This window comes from Sceloporus undulatus, chromosome 1 (genome assembly GCF_019175285.1).
Source record: "Sceloporus undulatus isolate JIND9_A2432 ecotype Alabama chromosome 1, SceUnd_v1.1, whole genome shotgun sequence".
NCBI classification, from domain to species: Eukaryota; Metazoa; Chordata; class Lepidosauria; order Squamata; family Phrynosomatidae; genus Sceloporus; species Sceloporus undulatus.
This window is the reverse complement of record NC_056522.1, coordinates 12,844,827-12,864,426: the sequence shown is the minus strand read 5'-3', so window position 1 is coordinate 12,864,426 and position 19,600 is coordinate 12,844,827. Positions and strand designations below refer to the sequence as shown.

The following is a 19,600-nucleotide window of genomic DNA, read 5'->3' as shown; positions in this document are numbered from 1 at the left end:
AGACGAACTTGTCAGCAGTTGCTAAGGCTATCATGCCTGCCATGCCAACCATGAGTCTATCCCAAGTGATATCTAGCCCAGCTCATGGTGCTGGACACACTTTCAATCTTGTTTTCTGTACAGGAGAGGAAGATGGAGATCTGTGAATGGAGGACCTTTCTACTGGTCTGTTGTCATGAACAGATTACTTCTTGGTCAGGTTTAGACTTAAGCCCCTGCAGGGGTTGAAGACCAATTAAGATGGTCAACCTCAGAAGGCTAATGGATCTGGATGGATTTCTGATGGGTCTTGAAGAATTTCCTGCTGCCTCACCATGTGATACTGTCAAAGCCCTGGTTGATCTGTGGAATGAGGAAACGATCAGGGCAGAGAAGATAGTTGCACTGAAGCATCCCTTGAATGAAGCTAAATTAGCTCCCTAGTTTTCTAATGAGCTAGCAGCAATGAAATGAGTGAGATGGAGACTAGAGCAAAACTGGCAGGGAAATCAAGAGCAAGTCCAACAAAAAAACAGTCTAAAATCTATCTGAAGGCCCATGGTAGGGCAATAAGGTTAGCAAAAAGTCCACACACACACACACACTCCATAAAACTATGGCATCCTCAAAGAACCATTTAGTGGGGCTCTTTGAAATGGTCAGATTTCCCTGCCAGCTGGGCCAAAGGAGAATTTAGCAGTTTTCAACAGACCACTGTGAAGAATTTGCCCACCACTTTGCAGATAAAATAACTTTGATTCACTCTAACTGGGATGCCAGTGTTGATACAGGTCCAGTAGATGCAACTTTGGCCTTTTTGTCCAGTCTTGATGGACAGTTTTCAATTTGTGCAGCCCAAGGGTTGGACAGAATCCTTGGAGAGGCAAGAGCTACCACATGTGTACGAGATCTTCCAGGCTTATTAATCAGGCCAGAGGGGAGCTGGAAGACTCGATAATGGAAATGGCTAATGTCACTTTAAAATAGGGTCGCAATTCACCTGGAGAAGGCTGTGGCTAGAACTCTTTTGAAAAACCCTTCTTTGGATCCTATTACATTGGATACCCTAGGCCAATCTCCAATATCCCTTTCTTGGGCAAGGTACAGGAGCAAGTGCTAGCTGCACAACTCCAGGGGTTCCCGAATGAGACAGATTATCTAGATCCATTTCAGCCTGGTTTCAGACCTGGCTATGGGACAGACAGTTTTGTTTGCCTTGGACAAAGGAGCTGCAACCAGATTGCTAACTGTGCTAACTACAGGAAGCATGCAACAGTGCCAGTTTCTGATGGTCCATTTCTGGTCACAATTAAAAATGCAGGTAATGAAGCCCTAGGATTGAAGTACAGTAGCTTTGAAGTACAGTAGCTTCCTTTATGAGGCCATTAGAACTTTAAACTCATCTGGATCACCTCTTCGCTCTGTTCCACTACTTTCTCAGTCTTGTTTAGTGGCAATAAGGAAGAGAGCTTTCTCAGTGGCTGCCCCATCTTTAGAACTCCCTCTTGCGAGGCCAGAATGGCTTCTTCTTTGTTCCCCTTCCATCAACAACTGAAAACACTTTTATGCCAAAAGGCTTTTGGACATTGACTCAGGTAGTTTTTTGTGGTTTTTTCGGGCTATGTGGCCATGTTCTAGAAGAGTTTCTTCCTGACGTTGTGCCAGCATCTGTGGCTGGCATGTTCAGAGAATGTTTGCCTGGAAAAAGTTGGGTATATATATATTGTGAGAGCCTGGAAATGCAGGCGTGATTTGCATTGTTCTGCTGCTGATGGTAGGCCTCAGACTGGGAGGCTAATGCAAAAGAGGATTAGTGTCTGCTAATTGATGATCATTATCTGCTTTTTCCAGGCAAAGCATTCTCTGACGATGCCAGCCACAGATGCTGGTGAAACGTCAGGAAGAAACTCTTCTAGAACTTGGCCACATAGCCCGAAAAACCCACAAAAAACTATGGATGCCGGCCATGAAAGCCTTCAACTTCACATTGAATGGGGTAGGCTTTTAATGATGTGCTGTGCTTTTTCATGTTTTATAATGCATATAATGGTTTAGTGACTTTTAATGTTTTAAATGTTTACTGTTTTAACCTGATAGAGTATTTGTTTTTTGTTTTTGTTTTTAAATAACTTTGTATTTACACTTCTATCAATGTTTAGTTTAGTTTATAATCTACATTATTTTACACATGTTGTTAGTTGCCTTGAGTCCCACTGTTGGGATGAAAGTGCGATATAAATGAAAATAACAACAAGAGAGTGCATGTGACACAAGGCTGATCAATCTCTATCAGTAAATCTCTGAATGATGTGCCAAAGATCACCAAGGATTTTTTATTCACAACTGTTTAGCAAAAATATATATATATAAAAAAAAACAAAGAAAAAATAAACTCTGTATTTCATAAGACCTGTCCTAACCTATATTCAGTGAGGGAGAACAAACATATACAGAAGTAGATGTTTGTGAGGCATGCGTGTTCAGTTTAATTCTACTATATTCCCCCCCCAAAAAAAATACTGGATACTGAATCCCCCCCCCCAGTGTAGGTTGCTTCACCTGGTTGACAGTCTTGTGGTTCTAATGAAAAACATGGCAGAGGCCACAAGTCTATGTCTGCCTACTCGTGCTTCAGATTCTCCCATCTATAATATAACACACACACCCCCCAAATGCATGACAAGTATCTATGATCTGACACAATACTGCTGAAAAACTGCATCTACAATCCAGGTATCAGCATTCTGTAAGTCCACAGGTTTCTCTCAGGCAGTTTGAAGGCTGTTGTTTTTTAAACTATTTCCTTGTTTTCAGATGGACTGATCTCACTTCAGAAACTGAAGATAGGCAAATGAATTCAGTATTAAAAGGAATTATATATGAGATTATCTAATGTATTTTTACATTTGCTTTACTTGTTCAGGTCTTTTGGAAACAGCGAATAGACTTGCAACACAAGTTAAGCAGTACATACTTCCACACAGAATGCTTCTGTAGTTCACAACTGAAAGGCACTAGGCAGCTGTTTTGTTTATTTTGATTAATGAATTTCCTCTGGGACAAAAAGAAGATAGAAATAACAATGTGGGGGGGGGGGACTCCAACTTGAGCAGGTTACAAACTGAAAACAGTATTTAAACTTTCTGCAAACTTCCATGCTCAAGACAGTACAATTACACTGTAAAAACCTTGCCTGGAAGCAACCTGGAAGCTGTAGATGCCTGCATGACTTATAATACCAATCCTGGATATGAAACCACAGAACTTAAGAGCAACAGTCCACAGCTAAAACTCAAAAGGAAATTAAAATTCCTTTCAACTGAAAAATGGAGGAAAGACTTGTTAGCTAGGCAATATCCACTGCATTGATTGAAGGATTAAGACAAAAACATGAGGAAAATGCGGTGCAATGAACAGGTTCTGACACAGCAGGGGTATGGATTGGATGACCCGCTAGGTCTCTTCTCTTAGTAATTTATGATTCTTTCAGATTTGCCTGGAAAATGGTTTCCATTTGTCATTTACTCAAGCTGAACCTTCTTTTCAGCACCCCTCCCAATCCTCATATCCACCAGCAAAGAGAAAAAGTGTCGGATCTGAAATCTTTTTTTAAAAAATCGCCTCTATTCTGTGTTATTGCCTTTGTGTGTGTTATTGATTCAATATTCCACAATTCCATTGCAGGCTTAGCAACACAAGCTAGAAATACAGCAGGCTTATTCTGAAGATCCAACACTGCATATTTTACTAAAAATACTTTAACTAAGATTTCAGAGGAAAAGACAAAGCTTTAATATGAGGTTCTGTGAATAAACTACAGGCAGTCACCGTATTTTCCCCCCCAAAGTGGAATAAGCAGCAAATTTATTTGACTAATTTTAAAAAAATAAAGTATGTAACTGAGGTAAGTAGATGTACACTAGCAATTGTCATTGGGAAGCTCTCTGTTTATTTGGCATGTGGAACAATGGCAGCAGCCTTGCCCTTGGTGCTGATTTCTGACTATTTGAAAATGTCTCCTCTGAGCCAGAATACACTGGCTGCTACTGATCATGCTGTGAGACACCTGCACTGGCTACTAGGCTTGTCATGATGCACAAAACCCTACCATCTTCAGCTTGACATTGTGCACGTTATAATTATTCATCCAAATGAATATGTCAGAGCAGCAGCAGCAGACCTCTCATCAGAGCACAAGAAAAATACATCAAAACATTATCAACCCAGCAGGAAGACAGGGACCATAAGGAAAATTACCCATTTTTAATACAGATGCCATAAAGCCATGTCTATTATTATTCAGGGCGGGGGACCGGGTGGAGGAAGAACCACCATCAAGCTCAAAGTCCAAAAGTACGAGAAGAACATGAAAAAGGAAACAGCTGTTGGGGAAAAAAATCAATTATGGTACCTGAAATCTATTTATATTCTCTTTAACAAGAGTGTGCTGGTATTCTAACAGTGACATTTGCACTGTTTGAGATAAGGTTCTTGTCAATGTTTTCATTAAGGTGACCTACTGATGTTAAAATTAAATCCCTATCAAACATTAGAACATCATGCTGAATGCACAAAGTATCTAGAACAAAAAGCGAGCCCATGTGTTTATTGTTGTTTGCACATACACTTTTTACATGCATGTATACAGAAAACATTTGGATTTCTTATTGTTTTAAAAGAGACAACTTGGACTGCAATGTCAGATAATTCTCACTTATTTTTTATTTGATTCACATACATATATACATACCCAATGAAGTGTCAAAGATGAGGATCAGAAGAACTTGGTACATGTCTCTTAAATCATAAAACTCTGCTGCAGCAAACTGGCTCTTTCCTTAATTTTGTATTCACACAAGCTTTAACTAGATAGGATACATTTGTATTTTTATTTGGGTATGCTTGTGCACATAGGAGTAATTACTGTATTTACTCCTGTATAAGTCTGAGACATTTTATTGAAAAAAATTGACCCCAAAAACCTGAGTCAATTTATCTGAGTCAATTACTGTACTTTAACTCTTATTTTAAAAAAAGGAACTACGTATCCCCTGGTGAATGGCAAGACTGTAATCTGTCTTGGAAACACCAAGCACTCTACTCTCTCATCCATTCATCCTTTAGTATGGGCACAGTTATGCTTGCCAGGATTTTTTAAGTTCCTTGGCATTGTTTTCCTTAGCTTTGTCCTTTACATCCTTTGTTAACACACCCGTAAGTTTTATCCTCGACTCATCCACAGGTCACATCAAAATCCATAATTTTAGTCCAAAGGCTGCCCTTGACTTGTACATGAAGTTGACTTATAATCACGTATATATGGTACATAAAAATTATCCTTTTGTCAATTACAGGCTATGTATACTTTTGAAAGCCTACTGACTGCATAGTCCTTACCATCAATTTATAGAATACTGTACTGAAAAAGATACAGCTGTACTGTGTCTAAGTATTTCAAGTGACCCATAACAACAACTGCATCAGCATAACTTTGCCAATTGTGACCTTATAATGATGCCAATCATATAAGGCAGTGGTCCTTACGATAAAGTATTTTAATAACAAATTTGTAAAATATGATATGGGGGGGGGGCAGCATATTCCCTATCTTAATATTTATAGCTGGCAATAAAATTGCCTAGATTTTTAAAAAATAAAATAAAACTGCAATCTGGATGAGACTACTAACCACAATCTTTATCTTGTCAAAACACATTTACAAGTGGGACCTAAAACAACTCTATTGCAGTACTGAGTGCTCCTGACCAGTTTCTCCTCCTTCACAAGATGTCCTTCCATTCCTACACAACTTTACCATCTGTCAAACTGCACTCAATGGCTCAGTTTTCACTGGGCTGTTTCTGGAGTCCTCACCTCTACTTTTTTTAAAATTATTTCTTTATTTTATTGGTGTATATCCCATGTTTCTCCAGTGCAGGTTACAGCAACAATGAGCAAAATATAATTAAACACAGGACAATTTAAATACTAAAACACAATTTAAAACCTATCTGTAAGATAAAATAAAGCACCCAAACATTTAAATTAACATTAAATTAAAAGCCTCCTTCCTTAATAACTGTTCAGTTGAACAAAGCCTTTCTGAATAAGTTTTTTTTGCTGAGAGAAGGACAATTGCAGGGGGGGTGCTATTGCCCTGTGGTCCCCCAAAGTCTGTTGTACTTCTACAAACTTCAAGGATTCTGCAGATCTGCTAGTACACAATACTTGTGCATGTAATGTGCTATCTGGCCTACTGAAAAGCTGGAATCCAGGAAAATCAAGATCATTATTACCTCTCAGTGACATTTAATCCAGCCCCATTTATACAGGAAATCTAGTCTCACTGAATGTGTATACAATCTCACTGGATGTATGCACCATCTTTTGTTCACTTTGTGATGAGCAGCAGCAAATAATTTGAGATGAACCTTACAAAGGACATTTATGACCCTCCAAAGAGAGCTGACAGATTTTTGAAAGTATAGACTTACACACATTTTCACAGAAACCTGTACTTTTGAAGGAGGTTTCCAGCTGCTGTGTGCTAACATACCAAACAATACTAGCTAGAGCTGGAGACATATTTCCTAAGCAGTAGGTACTACTACCATATATACTCGACTATAAGTCGACTTCATGTATAAATCAAGGGCAAATTTTGGGGCCAAAATTATGGAGTTTGCTATGACCCATGGATAAGTCGAGGGTAGAATTTAGGAGCATATGACAAAGGATCTAAAGGATGAAGCAAAGCAAAACAATGTCAAAGAACTTACAAAATTCCAGCAGATATAACTTTGTGCTCACCCTTAAGGCTAGATGGATGAGAGAGTAAAGGGAGGGGCTGTCAATGCTTTCAAGACAGATTATACTCTTGCTTTTCACCAGGGGATGGTTCCTTCTAAGATACAGTACTTACATTGACCTGTGGATAAGTCGACTCAGATTTTTGGGGTCAATTTTTTGACCTAAATTTCTAGACTTATACTTGAGTATATACAGTAAATTACAGTAAGGTGGCCCTATGCTGTGGTAGGCGGTTGATCCATGGAAGAGGGGTTCTTTAGATCTGAAGCAACAATGTGTAAGGAAATTTGCAGCTTAGAAATTTCCAGCTGGGGGATAAGATAGGGGCCTGTGAACTGAAGACCCAAGGAATGATGCAAATTAACCCTTTTTCTTGAATTAAAATGGGGACTTATACTACCATTCCCTGCTTGATGGGGGGGGGGGGACTCTAAAGAACCCAGGAGGCAGTCTGTGGAATTTAGAGAGAGGAACTGAATATGAATGCCACGTTTATCCATTGCATAATTTTCCTGTTACATGTTTGTTAACTACTGTCAAGTCGACTTCGACTGATGAGCCTATGAATGAGAAACCTCCAAGTTATCTTATCATCAACAGCCCTGCTCAGGTTTTGCAGATTCAGGGATGTGGCTTCCTGGATTGAGTCTATCCATCTCGAAAGCAGTCTGTGTCTTTGCCTACTGCCTTCTACTTTGCCAAGCATTATTGTCTTTTCTAATGAGGCATATCTTCTTATGATATGTCCAAAGTACAACAGCCTCAGTTTAGTTATCTTGGCTCCTATGGACAATTCAGGACTGATTTGCTTTAGGACCTATTTATTTGTCTTTTTAAGCAGTCCACGGTTATCTGAAGAACTCTTCTCCAGGACTACATTTCAAAAGAGTTGATTTCTTTCGTATCAGCTTTCTTCATTATGGAGCCTTGGTGGCGCAGTGGTTAAATGCCTGTACTGCAGCCATTCACTCGAAACCAGAAGGTTGCGAGTTCAAGACCAGCAAAAGGGCCCAAGCTCGACTCAGGCTTGCATCCTTCCGAGGTCCCTAAAATGAGTACCCAGACTGTTGGGGGCAAATTAGCTTACTTGCTAATTAGCTTACTTGCTGTTCACCGCTATGATCTTTGGAATAGCGGTATATAAATAAAACAAATTATTATTATTATTATTATTATTATTATTATTATTATTATTATTATCCAGCTTCCACAACCATACATTTAGGATCTTGTCTAGTCCCTTCATAGCTGCCCCTCCAAGTGCTAATCTTCTTCTGGTTTTTTGATTGCAATCTCTATTCTGATTAATGACTGAACCATGGTTTGGAAAATCTTGGACTATTTCATAGAATCGTAGAGTTGGAAGAGACCACAAGGGCCATCCAGTCCAACCCCCTGCCATGCAGGAATCCTCAATCAAAGCATCCCCAACAGATGGCCTTCCAGCCTCTGTTTAAAGACCTCTAAGGAAGGAGACTCCACCACTCTCCAAGGGAGTGTGTTCCACTGTCGAACAGCCATTACTGTCAGCAAGTTCCTCCTAATGTTGAGGCGGAATCTCTTTTCCTGGAGCTTGCATCCCATGTTCTGGGTCCTGTTCTGTGGAGCAGCAGAAAACATGCTTGTTCCCTCCTGAATATGACATCCCTTCAAATATTTAAATAGGGCTATCATATCACCTCTTAACATTCTCTTCTCCAGACTAAACATTCCCAGCTCCCTAAGCCATTCCTCATAGGGCATGGTTTCCAGACCCTTCACCATTTTAGTTGCCCTACTTTGGACATGCTCCAGTTTCTCAACATCCTTTTTGAATTGTGGTTCCCAGAACTGGACACAGTATTCTGACCAAAGCAGAATAGAGTGGCACTATTACTTCCCTAGATGTAGACACTATACTTCTATTGATGCAGCCTAAAATTGCATTTCAGTGTCTTCATCTCTTTTAAAGTAGCATAAACCATCTATGGTCATTATGTTTGTTTTCTTAATATTCAACTGTAAACCTGCCTTTGCACTTTCTTTTTTCACTTTCTTCAATAATCATTCCAAGTATCTGAAAAATTCCAAAATACGTCTGGTCCCAAGCATTTCAGATAAGGAAGACTCAGCCTGTAGTATATCATCTGCATATCTTGTTGATATTCCTTCCTCCAGTGTTCACTTTTCATTCCAAACTCCAGTTCAAACTTCACAAAATCACACAGCATGTCAGAGCTTTTTATGAACATTAGCATGCATACATATAGAAGGGGTGGGGTAGAGATGGGGAGCAGGATACAGCAACAATATGTGATGTTTTGATGGTTCTGTTTTATAAAGCCATCATATTGTCTGATAGCACTGTACAGACAATAAATAAAATGATTTTTAATATAAGAAACTCCTGCAAAATTAAGTATTTTGCATTCTTGCCAGAGGGGGGCAACCCATGAACAGCACAAACCAATAATTCTGTACAAATAATTTATGGTAGTATCTACATGTAACAGGAATGAAAATACTTCTAGCAAGAATGTTTTCTACCAAGTAAGTGTGGGAAATCTATAGCTTTCGTAAATACTACTTTCTCACATATTTTCTTTTTTCCTGATGAACATCTTTAATCAAATTGAAAATTGAAGATTCTAAGCCACCTTTATTGACTTCACAAAACATCTGTGAATCTGTGTTAGCTTTGGTGTAATATCTAATCATCAGTTAATAGTGTTAGGTTTACATTCAAGTAAATCAGAATTTTTTCCACCAGCTATCCTTGTGTGGGTTGCTCCTCCCTCTTGCTATGGTAGATAGAACTACAGTGATTAAAGTTGTAGATATGTTACCTGTAAGAGTCCCAAATATTTTAGTGTGTTCAATAGCCAAGATCTTTTCTGTTGAAACAGGAGAGAGAATCAAGAGGTAGAAGTACTGCATATAGGGAAAGATAGCTACCCAGAAAGGGATTGTATACTTTGGCCTCACAGATGTGCCATAGGAGGGGGCATAAAACAGTCTTGTGAAGGCATCTGTGTTCTCATCCCCTGTAACTGGACCCTAGATATAGATCTTGCCAGTTTGTAGATAGCTGGGGAGGTGAAATGGTTTATGTTTAATCTGCTGGCTGAGGATCCATTCTCCCCGATCAATGTCATGCCACTGTCTGCCAGTCCACTTCAGAGCTGCGTTGCCTGATTATTATTTTTTTAAAAGTGTATCCTCCGCCTTTGTTCTAGCAGGAAATTAAAGAGTCTTTCCATAAAACCATGCAAATACTCATCCTACACTGAGCATAACAGTGTTTGCACAGAGTAGGACTCTAGAATAATCCTGCTCCTGCACTGAAGACAATAATCTTGCACTGAAGGCTGCAATACTATACCCACTTGCTGAGAAGCAAATTCCATGGAACGTCCTTGCACATAATTATATGGCATAGAAAGTCTTTTTTTCCATTTTGCATTTTTTATCGAAGTTGTGATGTGGATATGTTCATTCAAAAAACTAGCTAGAGCATATTCATTAAAAAACAAACAAACAACTAGAGGTATTAACTTGACACTGCTTTTTAGTCCCAGGACTGCACAACATCATACAAAAAGCTAGTGCCAGTTAACTAGACTCTGTACATTATATTTGAATAACTGAGCTCTGTCATATTACAAGCTGAAAAGTGCCATAAACTGTCAAAAGCAATTTATTATGAGGATGGGGATGAGAGAAAGATGGATAAAGCAAGTGACCCTTGGATGTGATACTATCTTTATGGTTCTTTGGATCCTACATCATTAATACTGTATTACAGTAAGTTCAAAATCAAATTAATTGATATAATTTTCCATGAAATGTAATGTTGGCCACTTACTGTAAATGTTCATTCTTGTTCAATGAGGAAAGCATCCAGGAACGGGTTAAGAAATGGGTTAAGACGCCCAGATTTGGCAGGCATCATATGGTCTCAAGCATCTCTTTATAAGATACACCCTTTGTTTGGTCCCTCCCCTACTTCTTCTCATTGCAAAACACAGAAGCAATATGAGGACTATGGCATTCAGAAAAATTAGAAAGGAGCATATTAAAGGTACCCTCAGCTAGGAACTGATACAGTAATAGTTTTGAATAGTAAACTGCTAAAAACAAGGAAAATATGTCACATACTGCCTGAGCAGGTACAGATGTCTCCTCCTCAATGAACAACAAAGGAATATTCACAGGAAGTGTCCAACATTATGTCTTCTTTTAATGGAGAAGGCCTCCAGGAATGGCCTTAATCCAAGTTAAATCTGGATTATTAACAACTTGAAGGCACACAAGAACACCACCTCCAGGAATGGCCTTAATCCAAGTTAAATCTGGATTATTAACAACTTGAAGGCACACAAGAACACCACCACTACCATCTCAGGAAAGCCATCCAAGTTGCTTCATTGATACAAAAGACAGTTAACTTGAATAGAGCATCCTAATCTATACTAAGAAAAACTTGGGCCATTAGAGGAGCAGAAGAGACTCTCACTGCTAAAGTCCATGAACTTTTTTGCAAAGCAGTGGTCTAAAGGCTTTTCACATGTATCACTGTGGGCAGGGCCACTGGCCTGGGCATGGGGTGGGCTCCTTGAGCATCCATGATTTCCAACAAATACACACGCAGCTAAGTTTGTGAGGGTAAACAAACACTTTTACTAGTTCGTTAAGATTTCGGCCAGAGTACAATTCCTTAGGGCTGAGGCAACACAGTAAGCAACAGACATTAATCCGCCAGCCAGGGTAGGGAAAAAGTCCCAAACTTAAAGTTCTCTTGGTCAGAGTTTCCTAAAGCCCGCAGAACCAAAACTCATTTCCTCAGCATTCTGGGGTTGCCAAGGCCGCTCCTTCCTCGTTGTGAACGTGGGCCAAGCCCTCTAACCCCTCCACCTTTCTGTTCTACTCTCGGGGCAGGGAACGGAGATAGTGCTTCTCCAAGCACTCCACATCTCCCTTTTCCAGACCCTGGAGTTGGGCTCCACATTCCCACCATTCTCCACAAGGGTCCCACCAGCATTCTTCCAAGTTAGCTCCACTACAGTAGTGAGTAAGGGGCCTATCCGGTCTGAGGTGCCCACCTAAATCACCTTCCCAGCAGGGTTTGGGAAGTGTCACAGCCTGGTGGGGTCCCACTCGTGGTCTGCCCCAAGAAGTGCAAGGATATGGGACATCCTTCCTGGCCTGGACTCCGTGTAGTGGCTATCTTACTTGACCTTGCATTGTCTCCCAGGCCCAAGCATCCTCTCCTCCCCCTCCTCTTTGGGGAATCTCCCTTTTAGCTTCCTCAGTTTGGCACATGTCAGCCCCTCCCTCTGCGCCCACCTGTCTCTCCCTTTGCCTTTCCCCCTCCGAGCCCGAGGCGTCCCTGGGTCCTCCTGCTTGCCCACTCCTGCCCCACCCTCCCTCCCAGGGTCCACCCTTTTACAATCACCTTCCTTTGATGACAATACCAAAGACTGTAAAGTTATAATCAGAGAGCTCCCAATGAAAATTTCAATTCTTCCCCAGAAGAGAATAAAGTTTTGTTATATTTTTAATAAGGAAAAATAGAGAAATATAGGCAGAGAAAGAAATAAGGAGAGTAGTAAAAAGAATTACAGTCTGCCCTCCATATCCAGACTTTTTATCCATGGATTCAAGATTCCACGGCTTCAAAAATTCCAAAAAAGATAAAAATTCCAAAAAGAAAACCTTGATTTTGCCATTTTATAAAAGAGATGACATTCTATTTAATAGGACTTGAGCATCCACAGATTTTGGTATCAACAGTGGTCTGGGAACCAAACCCAAGTAGATACCAAAGGCCCACTGTATTAGGAATAGGTTCACCAAAGTTTGAAAGAGCTAAAATAAGCAAAGACAGACTAGTCTGGCCATCAAGGAGAGCAAAGGATTGAGGGAGAAGCCAAGAAGTCTGTTATAAGGAAATGTTTGAGACCAATATGACTCTGCTTAGCGTGGGCAGTGATGGTTGTTAACTCATTCCTGGATGGCTCCTAGTCCAGTGAGAGAGAATTAAGACTTCAAATGTTATATTACACAAGATGTCAGCAGCCTGCTAACTATGCAAGCTAGTTATAATTGGACATGACAAAAGAAAACTGCCTACCTGTGGAATCCAAGAAACACAGAATTGAATTGGTAAATCCACAAGACAATCTGGTGGTTCTGCAGGATACTGAGAAGAGAGAAAGTGTATTTTTAAACATTATGAATTATTTTTGCAGGAGATGCGATTGAAGTTAAGTTTTTTTTAAAAAAAAATCAAAAGTAGGAAATAAGTAAATAAATATTGAACCTATAATGTATCTTGCAGTTTTATATATGGCAAACGTAGGTCACTATGAGGAAGCACAGCAAGTTGACCACAAAAACAAATTCTCTTTTGGACTGCCTAACATTTCTCTACATACAAGGTTGTGTTCTTTAAAAGATATTGAAACAGATATGGCTCCTCATCGCTATCTCTTCACAGTGAGCCTTAAAATTTGTTAGCTAGTCCTTAATTCTGTTTGGAGTTCTGATGTTAGAGTTATCAAATAGCTATCAGTGCCGCCATTTTCCCATGCAAGCATTCAAGAATCTCACAAGTTGTGGTGTCGAGCAGAGGGGGTCAGTGCTTCTTTCAGGTGCTCCCATGGCAAATTAAGTTCTCACCTTTCATTGTTTTTCGGTGAAGAGGACGATTCCTTTTTTGATCAGAGTTAAAGTACAGTACTTACACTTGCTAATGGATAAAACGACCAAGGGGGTTTGCATCAATTTTTGACTAAAAGGTCTGGAAACCATGCCCTATGAGGAACGACTTAGGGAGCTGGGGATGTTTAGCCTGGAGAAGAGAAGGTTAAGAGGTGATATGATAGCCCTGTTTAAATATTTGAAGGGATGTCATATCGAGGAGGGAGCAAGCTTGTTTTCTGCTGCTCCAGAGACTAGGACCCGGAGCAATGGATGCAAGCTGCAGGAAAAGAAATTCCACCTCAACATTAGGAGGAACTTCCTGACAGTAAGGACTGTTGGACAATGGAACAAACTCCCTCAAAGTGTAGTGGAGTCTCCTTCCTTAGAGGTCTTCAAACAGAGGCTGGATGGCCATCTGTCGGGGATTCTTTGATTGTGATTTCCTGCATGGCAGGGGGTTGGACTGGATGGCCCTTGTGGTCTCTTCCAACTCTACAATTCTATGATTCTAGACTTATACATGAGACTTGGTTTGCTATTGCCTTCCCTGAAGGCTGAGAGATTGTGACTTGGCCAAGTGGGTTTCATGACCTGAGGCTGAGAGAGAGTATCTTGGTGTGTGTGTGTGTGTGTGGCGGGGTGCCTTCAAGTTATTCCTGGCAACCCTAAGGAGAAACTATCATGGGGTTTTCTTGGCAAGAGTTAGTATTGGTGGGAAATGGTACAGAGGTAATTTTTTAAAACCAGTGGTTGGGAAGGGCTCCCAGAAGGGAGGCTTGCAACCTAAGTATGAATTCAGAAAACCAGCCCTGTTAATCTGGAATATCAGTATACACAGGGTGTTCTCAGGAGGGCATTCAAGGAAAATGTAGGGTGTAATCAAATAAATGCTAAAAAAAACCAAACCCACTCTTACTGGATATTCAAGGGAAATGGAGGACCTGACCAAATAAAATGTCAATTCATGCTTCTTAGCCATGCTCAAAATGTAGGATATTACAAAATAATGCTAATAAACACTTCTATAAATAGAAATCCATGCTTCTTAGCCATGGCCCAAATGGAGAGAATTCAAGAAAAGTTCAGGACATGACAAAATAAAAGCTAAAAGCATCCATATATAAATGTAAATTCTTGTTTCTTAGCCATGCTCAAAATGGGGGACGTTCAAGAAAAATGGAGGACATGACAATATAAAAGCTAAAAACAGTCAGAAATATAAATTCAGTTCATCAGGTTTATTTACATCTATATTGCATACTGTTGTTTTGCCTTCCAAGTTTCCAAGAGTTGTTCAGTGGGGATTTTTGCCATTGCCATAATTTGAGGCTGAGACTGTGTGACTTGCCCAGGGTCACCCAGTGAGTTTTGTGACCGAGCTGGGAATCAAACCCAGGTCTCCAGAATCATAGTCCAGCACTCAAACCATTAAACCATGTTGATTCTCACATTATTATGTATTTTTTTCTGATGAACTTTAAAATGCCTTATTGGCTTGCAATAAACTTATAGAATTGAGCAAGACACAGACTTAAATTTGTACTTCACTAGCCACAAATCCTTGAGTCTACATTTAAATTATCCCCTTCACTTGTCCACTGTGCTGAAATTAAGGGAAAAACCCCACTCAACGTTTGTATTGTGTCCTCAAGCAGCCCGCTACCTAACACAATTGCTATCCTTCTCAGAAACAAACACACCCTAAGCTCTGGGTGTGAGGCTTATCTGCTGCTGCTGCTGCTCCAGGAAAAACAGGAACTGTCCAGGAAGGATTCCAAAAGGTCCCCATTTTGAGAATGGCTGAGAAGCATGGATTTATATCTATATGGGTGTTTTTAGCTCAGGGTGACCAGACATGGTCCTCCTCCTTTTCAGGACATGTCCTCCATTTTAACCTCCTCTCAAAGAGGAATTCCAAAAGGTCTGCCATTCTGAGCAAGACGGAGAAGGATGGATTTAATATTCATATGAGTGGCTTTTTTGTTTTGTTTTTGTTTTGAGCTTTTATTTGGTCAAGTCCTCCATTTATGCCTTGTGTGTTTCCCCCCGGAAGTCCCGCCCCCAGTGACACCCAGGGCAGGAACGCCACTGAGTTTGGGCACTTGGTCTCTAAAAGATTCGCCATCACTGCTATATGTTATACTAGGCCACACTGTTCTTCGTGTTATTCACAGGCCTGAAAGCTGGCAACTAAATAAGGCTGGCCTGTTGCACTAGGTTTTCCCTAAAGCAAGACATTTTTGTCAAGTGGGAATTTCTTGTTAGTCGATCCCAACCATGCAATTCAGCTTTGCAAAATCTTCTAACAGCACAGTCACTTTCTAGTTGTACTGCTCAGTGTTTCTTCTACTATTACCACTACATAAATTTTACACTTTGAAAATAAAGAACAGCACAGAAAAGTAAGTTTGGCTGATCATAAAACAGGAGCACTGATGAAAAGACCACTACCTTCCCCCTAATCCACCCTAATAAAACTCATGATTACAAGGCAGAACACTGACATTTGAGATGTTAAGAAGAAGTGAGGTTAAATATAAATACAATTTAAACCTTCCCAAATGAATCCACCCAACATTAATCCTGAATATTTGCCACTGACTAATTTGAATACATTATCCTTCTACTTTGTTTTCTAATGCTATGGCCCCTGCTAAACTTAATTCAGTAGTAGACCACATCCAATTGGCTTTTATGGTAATGAAGTTTAGCTTCTCTATAACTTTATATCCGCTTCTAGTAATCTCTCACTGATTCTCATACCTGTTCCTCACCCATGTTATACTTAAATTTATTTTTATTTCTTTGGCTACTTGGTATTCAAATTTACACTTATATTTTATTATGTCTACCATGGTTTATGTTCCCTGCTGTACTTTTCATTTTTAAAGGAAACTTTTATTGCCTGCAAAAGCTCTTATGCGTTCTCATTTCATCATCTTCTTTTCAGTCCGTTACACTAATGACTTCTGAACAAGTTACAAAATGAAGCAGGGGGAGTGGTTAAATAAAATCAACTGAAACACAGAAGGGAAGATACGAATCATGTTATCCTTCATACCTTATATTGTAAATTACAATACTGTTTTGATTAAATCATCTGAATTTCTGCAATCGTTTGATCCTGAACAAAACAAAGTTTGGCTGGATAGGCTTTTGGCTTGTAATACATTAGAATAGAGGTGAGGGACCTGTGGAACTCCAGAGGTAGATGAAGAACTATTACGAGCATCTGTCAATATTGATCATGTTAATGGGGTTGATGGTAACTAGAGTCCAACAATGTTTGGAAGACCACAGGCTCTCCCTTTCCATGTTAAAGAGAAAAGCATCTAAAGCACACTGTAATAAACTTGTCAGTATGAGAACTGGTATACTGCTTCTTATTGCATCTATGGCTTCACACTAAGGTGCGTTCTGCCACTGACAGACAGATCTATACTTCAAGTAATGGACACTAACTCAAATGGGAATTAGACTGATGTCTAATCCTCATTTGGCAGTGTCCATTTTCACATCTTGTGGCAGTAGAATCCATAAATTAATTGCATGTTATATGAAGTAGTTATTTCTTTTGCCTGCCCTAAATCTACTGCTAATCAATTTTATTTGTGTATACACAGATTTCTAGTAGTACTTGCAGGGTGGGGGTAGCATGTTTATCTACTTTCTTTAGATCATATATAGTTTTATAAATTATCTTTTATAATTTATGGAGTAATTTATAGAGGGACCTTTGATTACCCTTTTATAATAGCAGGTTGTTAATTTAGAGAGGATTAACATTATTACTATTTCAGCACTATTAGTATTTTGCCATTATGTTTTGATTGCACTGTTATCTTCTGTGCGCCTCTGGTTTAAAAAGTGGGGGGGGGGGAATAAATGATTTTGGTGACCACACAGGGTAGGAGAAGTTACCCAAGAAAACACCGGGGAGTGGGGAGGTGAGAATATAGCACTCTCCCAACTTCCTAAGCCTGATTAGAAGGATGTTAGTGTTACAAGTTGCTCACAAACATTTCTCTCTTATGTTACTGGAAATAATACAGCATGCATCAGATTGCTAGAACACCTCTTCAAAACATAGAAATAATCTTATTATAATACAGGGTGGGACAAAACCAAAGTAAAGCATTTTTTAAAGTCTGATAAATGATACTGATTTCAGTGAGATAGTTAACATATGTGTATATATCTTCCATGCAAAACAATGTGAACCAAATGTGTTTAATCTTTGCTGGATCATGGACATAAACCTATGGCTTTCACTTCTTTAAATTATCTGTAACATATGAATGAGCAACTTGACTGAGTGTATTTATTACATATATTACTATAAATCAAATTCCCATGTCAGTAAGCACATGTTTTATATATTAATTTTCTCCCATGGCAAGTTTAAATGCCAGACACATTTTTAAAAAGGACAAGCACAATTGATCCTTTCATCACTATAAACTTGTGAAACAGAATTGATTGATGACCACTAGTTACTACTAGATACATGGATAAACTGGTCATTGCACAGTAAAACTAAAACAGTTACTTCCCTATTGAACAACATATTCACTTTAAATAAAACAATATATATGTGTGTTCACGTGTACAACAAACAGAATTTGCAACAATCCTGGATCCTGAAAGAATGTGTATCAATGGGATTATTTTTTATGTATGATGAATACCTTAACATTGGGATCAGCAAATGTAAGAGCCATAACCCCTCAGTTCAAAAATGCCCTCTAACACCCTTTAGGGACAGTGATGGCTGTTTCCACCATGTTTCTTCATTTTAGGCAAGGAGAGGCATTTTTTTTCAAAACAGGAATTGACTAGAAGTTACCAAAAAAAGGGACCCTGGAGTGCCCTGAGGGTTACAAGAACAGCCCTGGGGGCAGGTGCATAAAGCTCGGGGTCACAACATGCTCACAACGGTCTTAACATATAGAATCAAAGATTTAGAATCTAACTCTCAGTAAACTTAGAAAAAATATTTTTTAAAATGTACAAACTTCATCGAGAACTTGTTCTCCCTGTAGGTGATCAGGATAGGCTTATGAGCCAGACAGCTGAGTACACTGCTGTAAAAACCAAATTGAAGTAACCAAATGAAACTAATGCCATTTTAATATGTATTTGATCCAGGCAACAATCATTCCCAATACTCAGCCTCTAAGAATGCATCAAAAGACTGAACCAGTACAGACGGCTCTAAAGGAGCGTCAACTAAACACCATGCCCCCATGCCAACGTATTGTGCCGGTCTGTTTTGTCCCACTATCTTTTTCAACAAGAGCCTCATGGGTTACTAAGATCACTATAAAAAGCCTTCTGAGTTCCACTATTTTCTAAAGCAGAGCTTAAGCGCTCTAGATGTTGTTGCACTACAACTTCCATGATCCTTCAAAGGCTATAATGTGTCAGGCTGATGGGAGGTGAGCTCTAACAAAATCTGGAAGGGCACACATTTCCCACCCATGTTTGAAGTTAGGCAGGTATTATGGGGAGAGAGAACTTTTGAAGTTCTTGCATACCACATGTGAAATATGTTTCCAAACAAAGCTCACCTGTCACCAGGTTTGATAACCTTCTAGTACCAGACAAAACTCTTATTTAGACAAACCTTTTCAGTGTGCCATCTGTGTTTAATCTAATGTTGTGTTTTTGTTTGTTTTTTAACAGATTGTTAATATTTTTATCACTCTGGGAGTTTTGAATCACCCTGACTGTTTTGTAAGGGCATCAAAAAAGTTAATCCCCTTCTCTCTTCTTTTTTTCCTCCCCCCCCTCCCCCCTCACCAATCAATCAATCAATCAATCAAAAGTTTTGAATCACTTCTCTATTCCCACGGTTCCAAAAGCAATGTACAACAAAACAGCTATGAAAAATTAATGCTTTAAGAGCAGGGATAAAAGCAATTTTAAAAGCCCAATTTTAAAAGTTATAACAACAATAAAACACATAGCCATAAGGGATAATACAGCTTTTGCCACTGGTTCAAAGTTCAACAAGGATGGAAACAGACTGAGTGCCTTAAAAAACTGAGAGTCATCCTATTTAGTATACCCACAAATCAAACGAATGGAGAGGGGGAACACAACAGGGCCTTCTGCTCAAGATTTC

General features: G+C 39.4%; 1 protein-coding gene across 3 annotated transcripts in view; it reads right to left on the bottom strand.

Moving 5' to 3' along the window:
• Positions 1-19,600, bottom strand: part of FANCL (FA complementation group L) — a 66,597-nt gene that overhangs the window by 17,231 nt on the left and 29,766 nt on the right. For all 3 annotated transcript variants that reach the window (XM_042469100.1, XM_042469109.1, XM_042469118.1), the window contains exon 7: positions 12,902-12,970. In XM_042469100.1, coding sequence (XP_042325034.1) covers positions 12,902-12,970 — 69 coding nt within the window. The remainder of the gene's footprint in view (positions 1-12,901; positions 12,971-19,600) is intronic.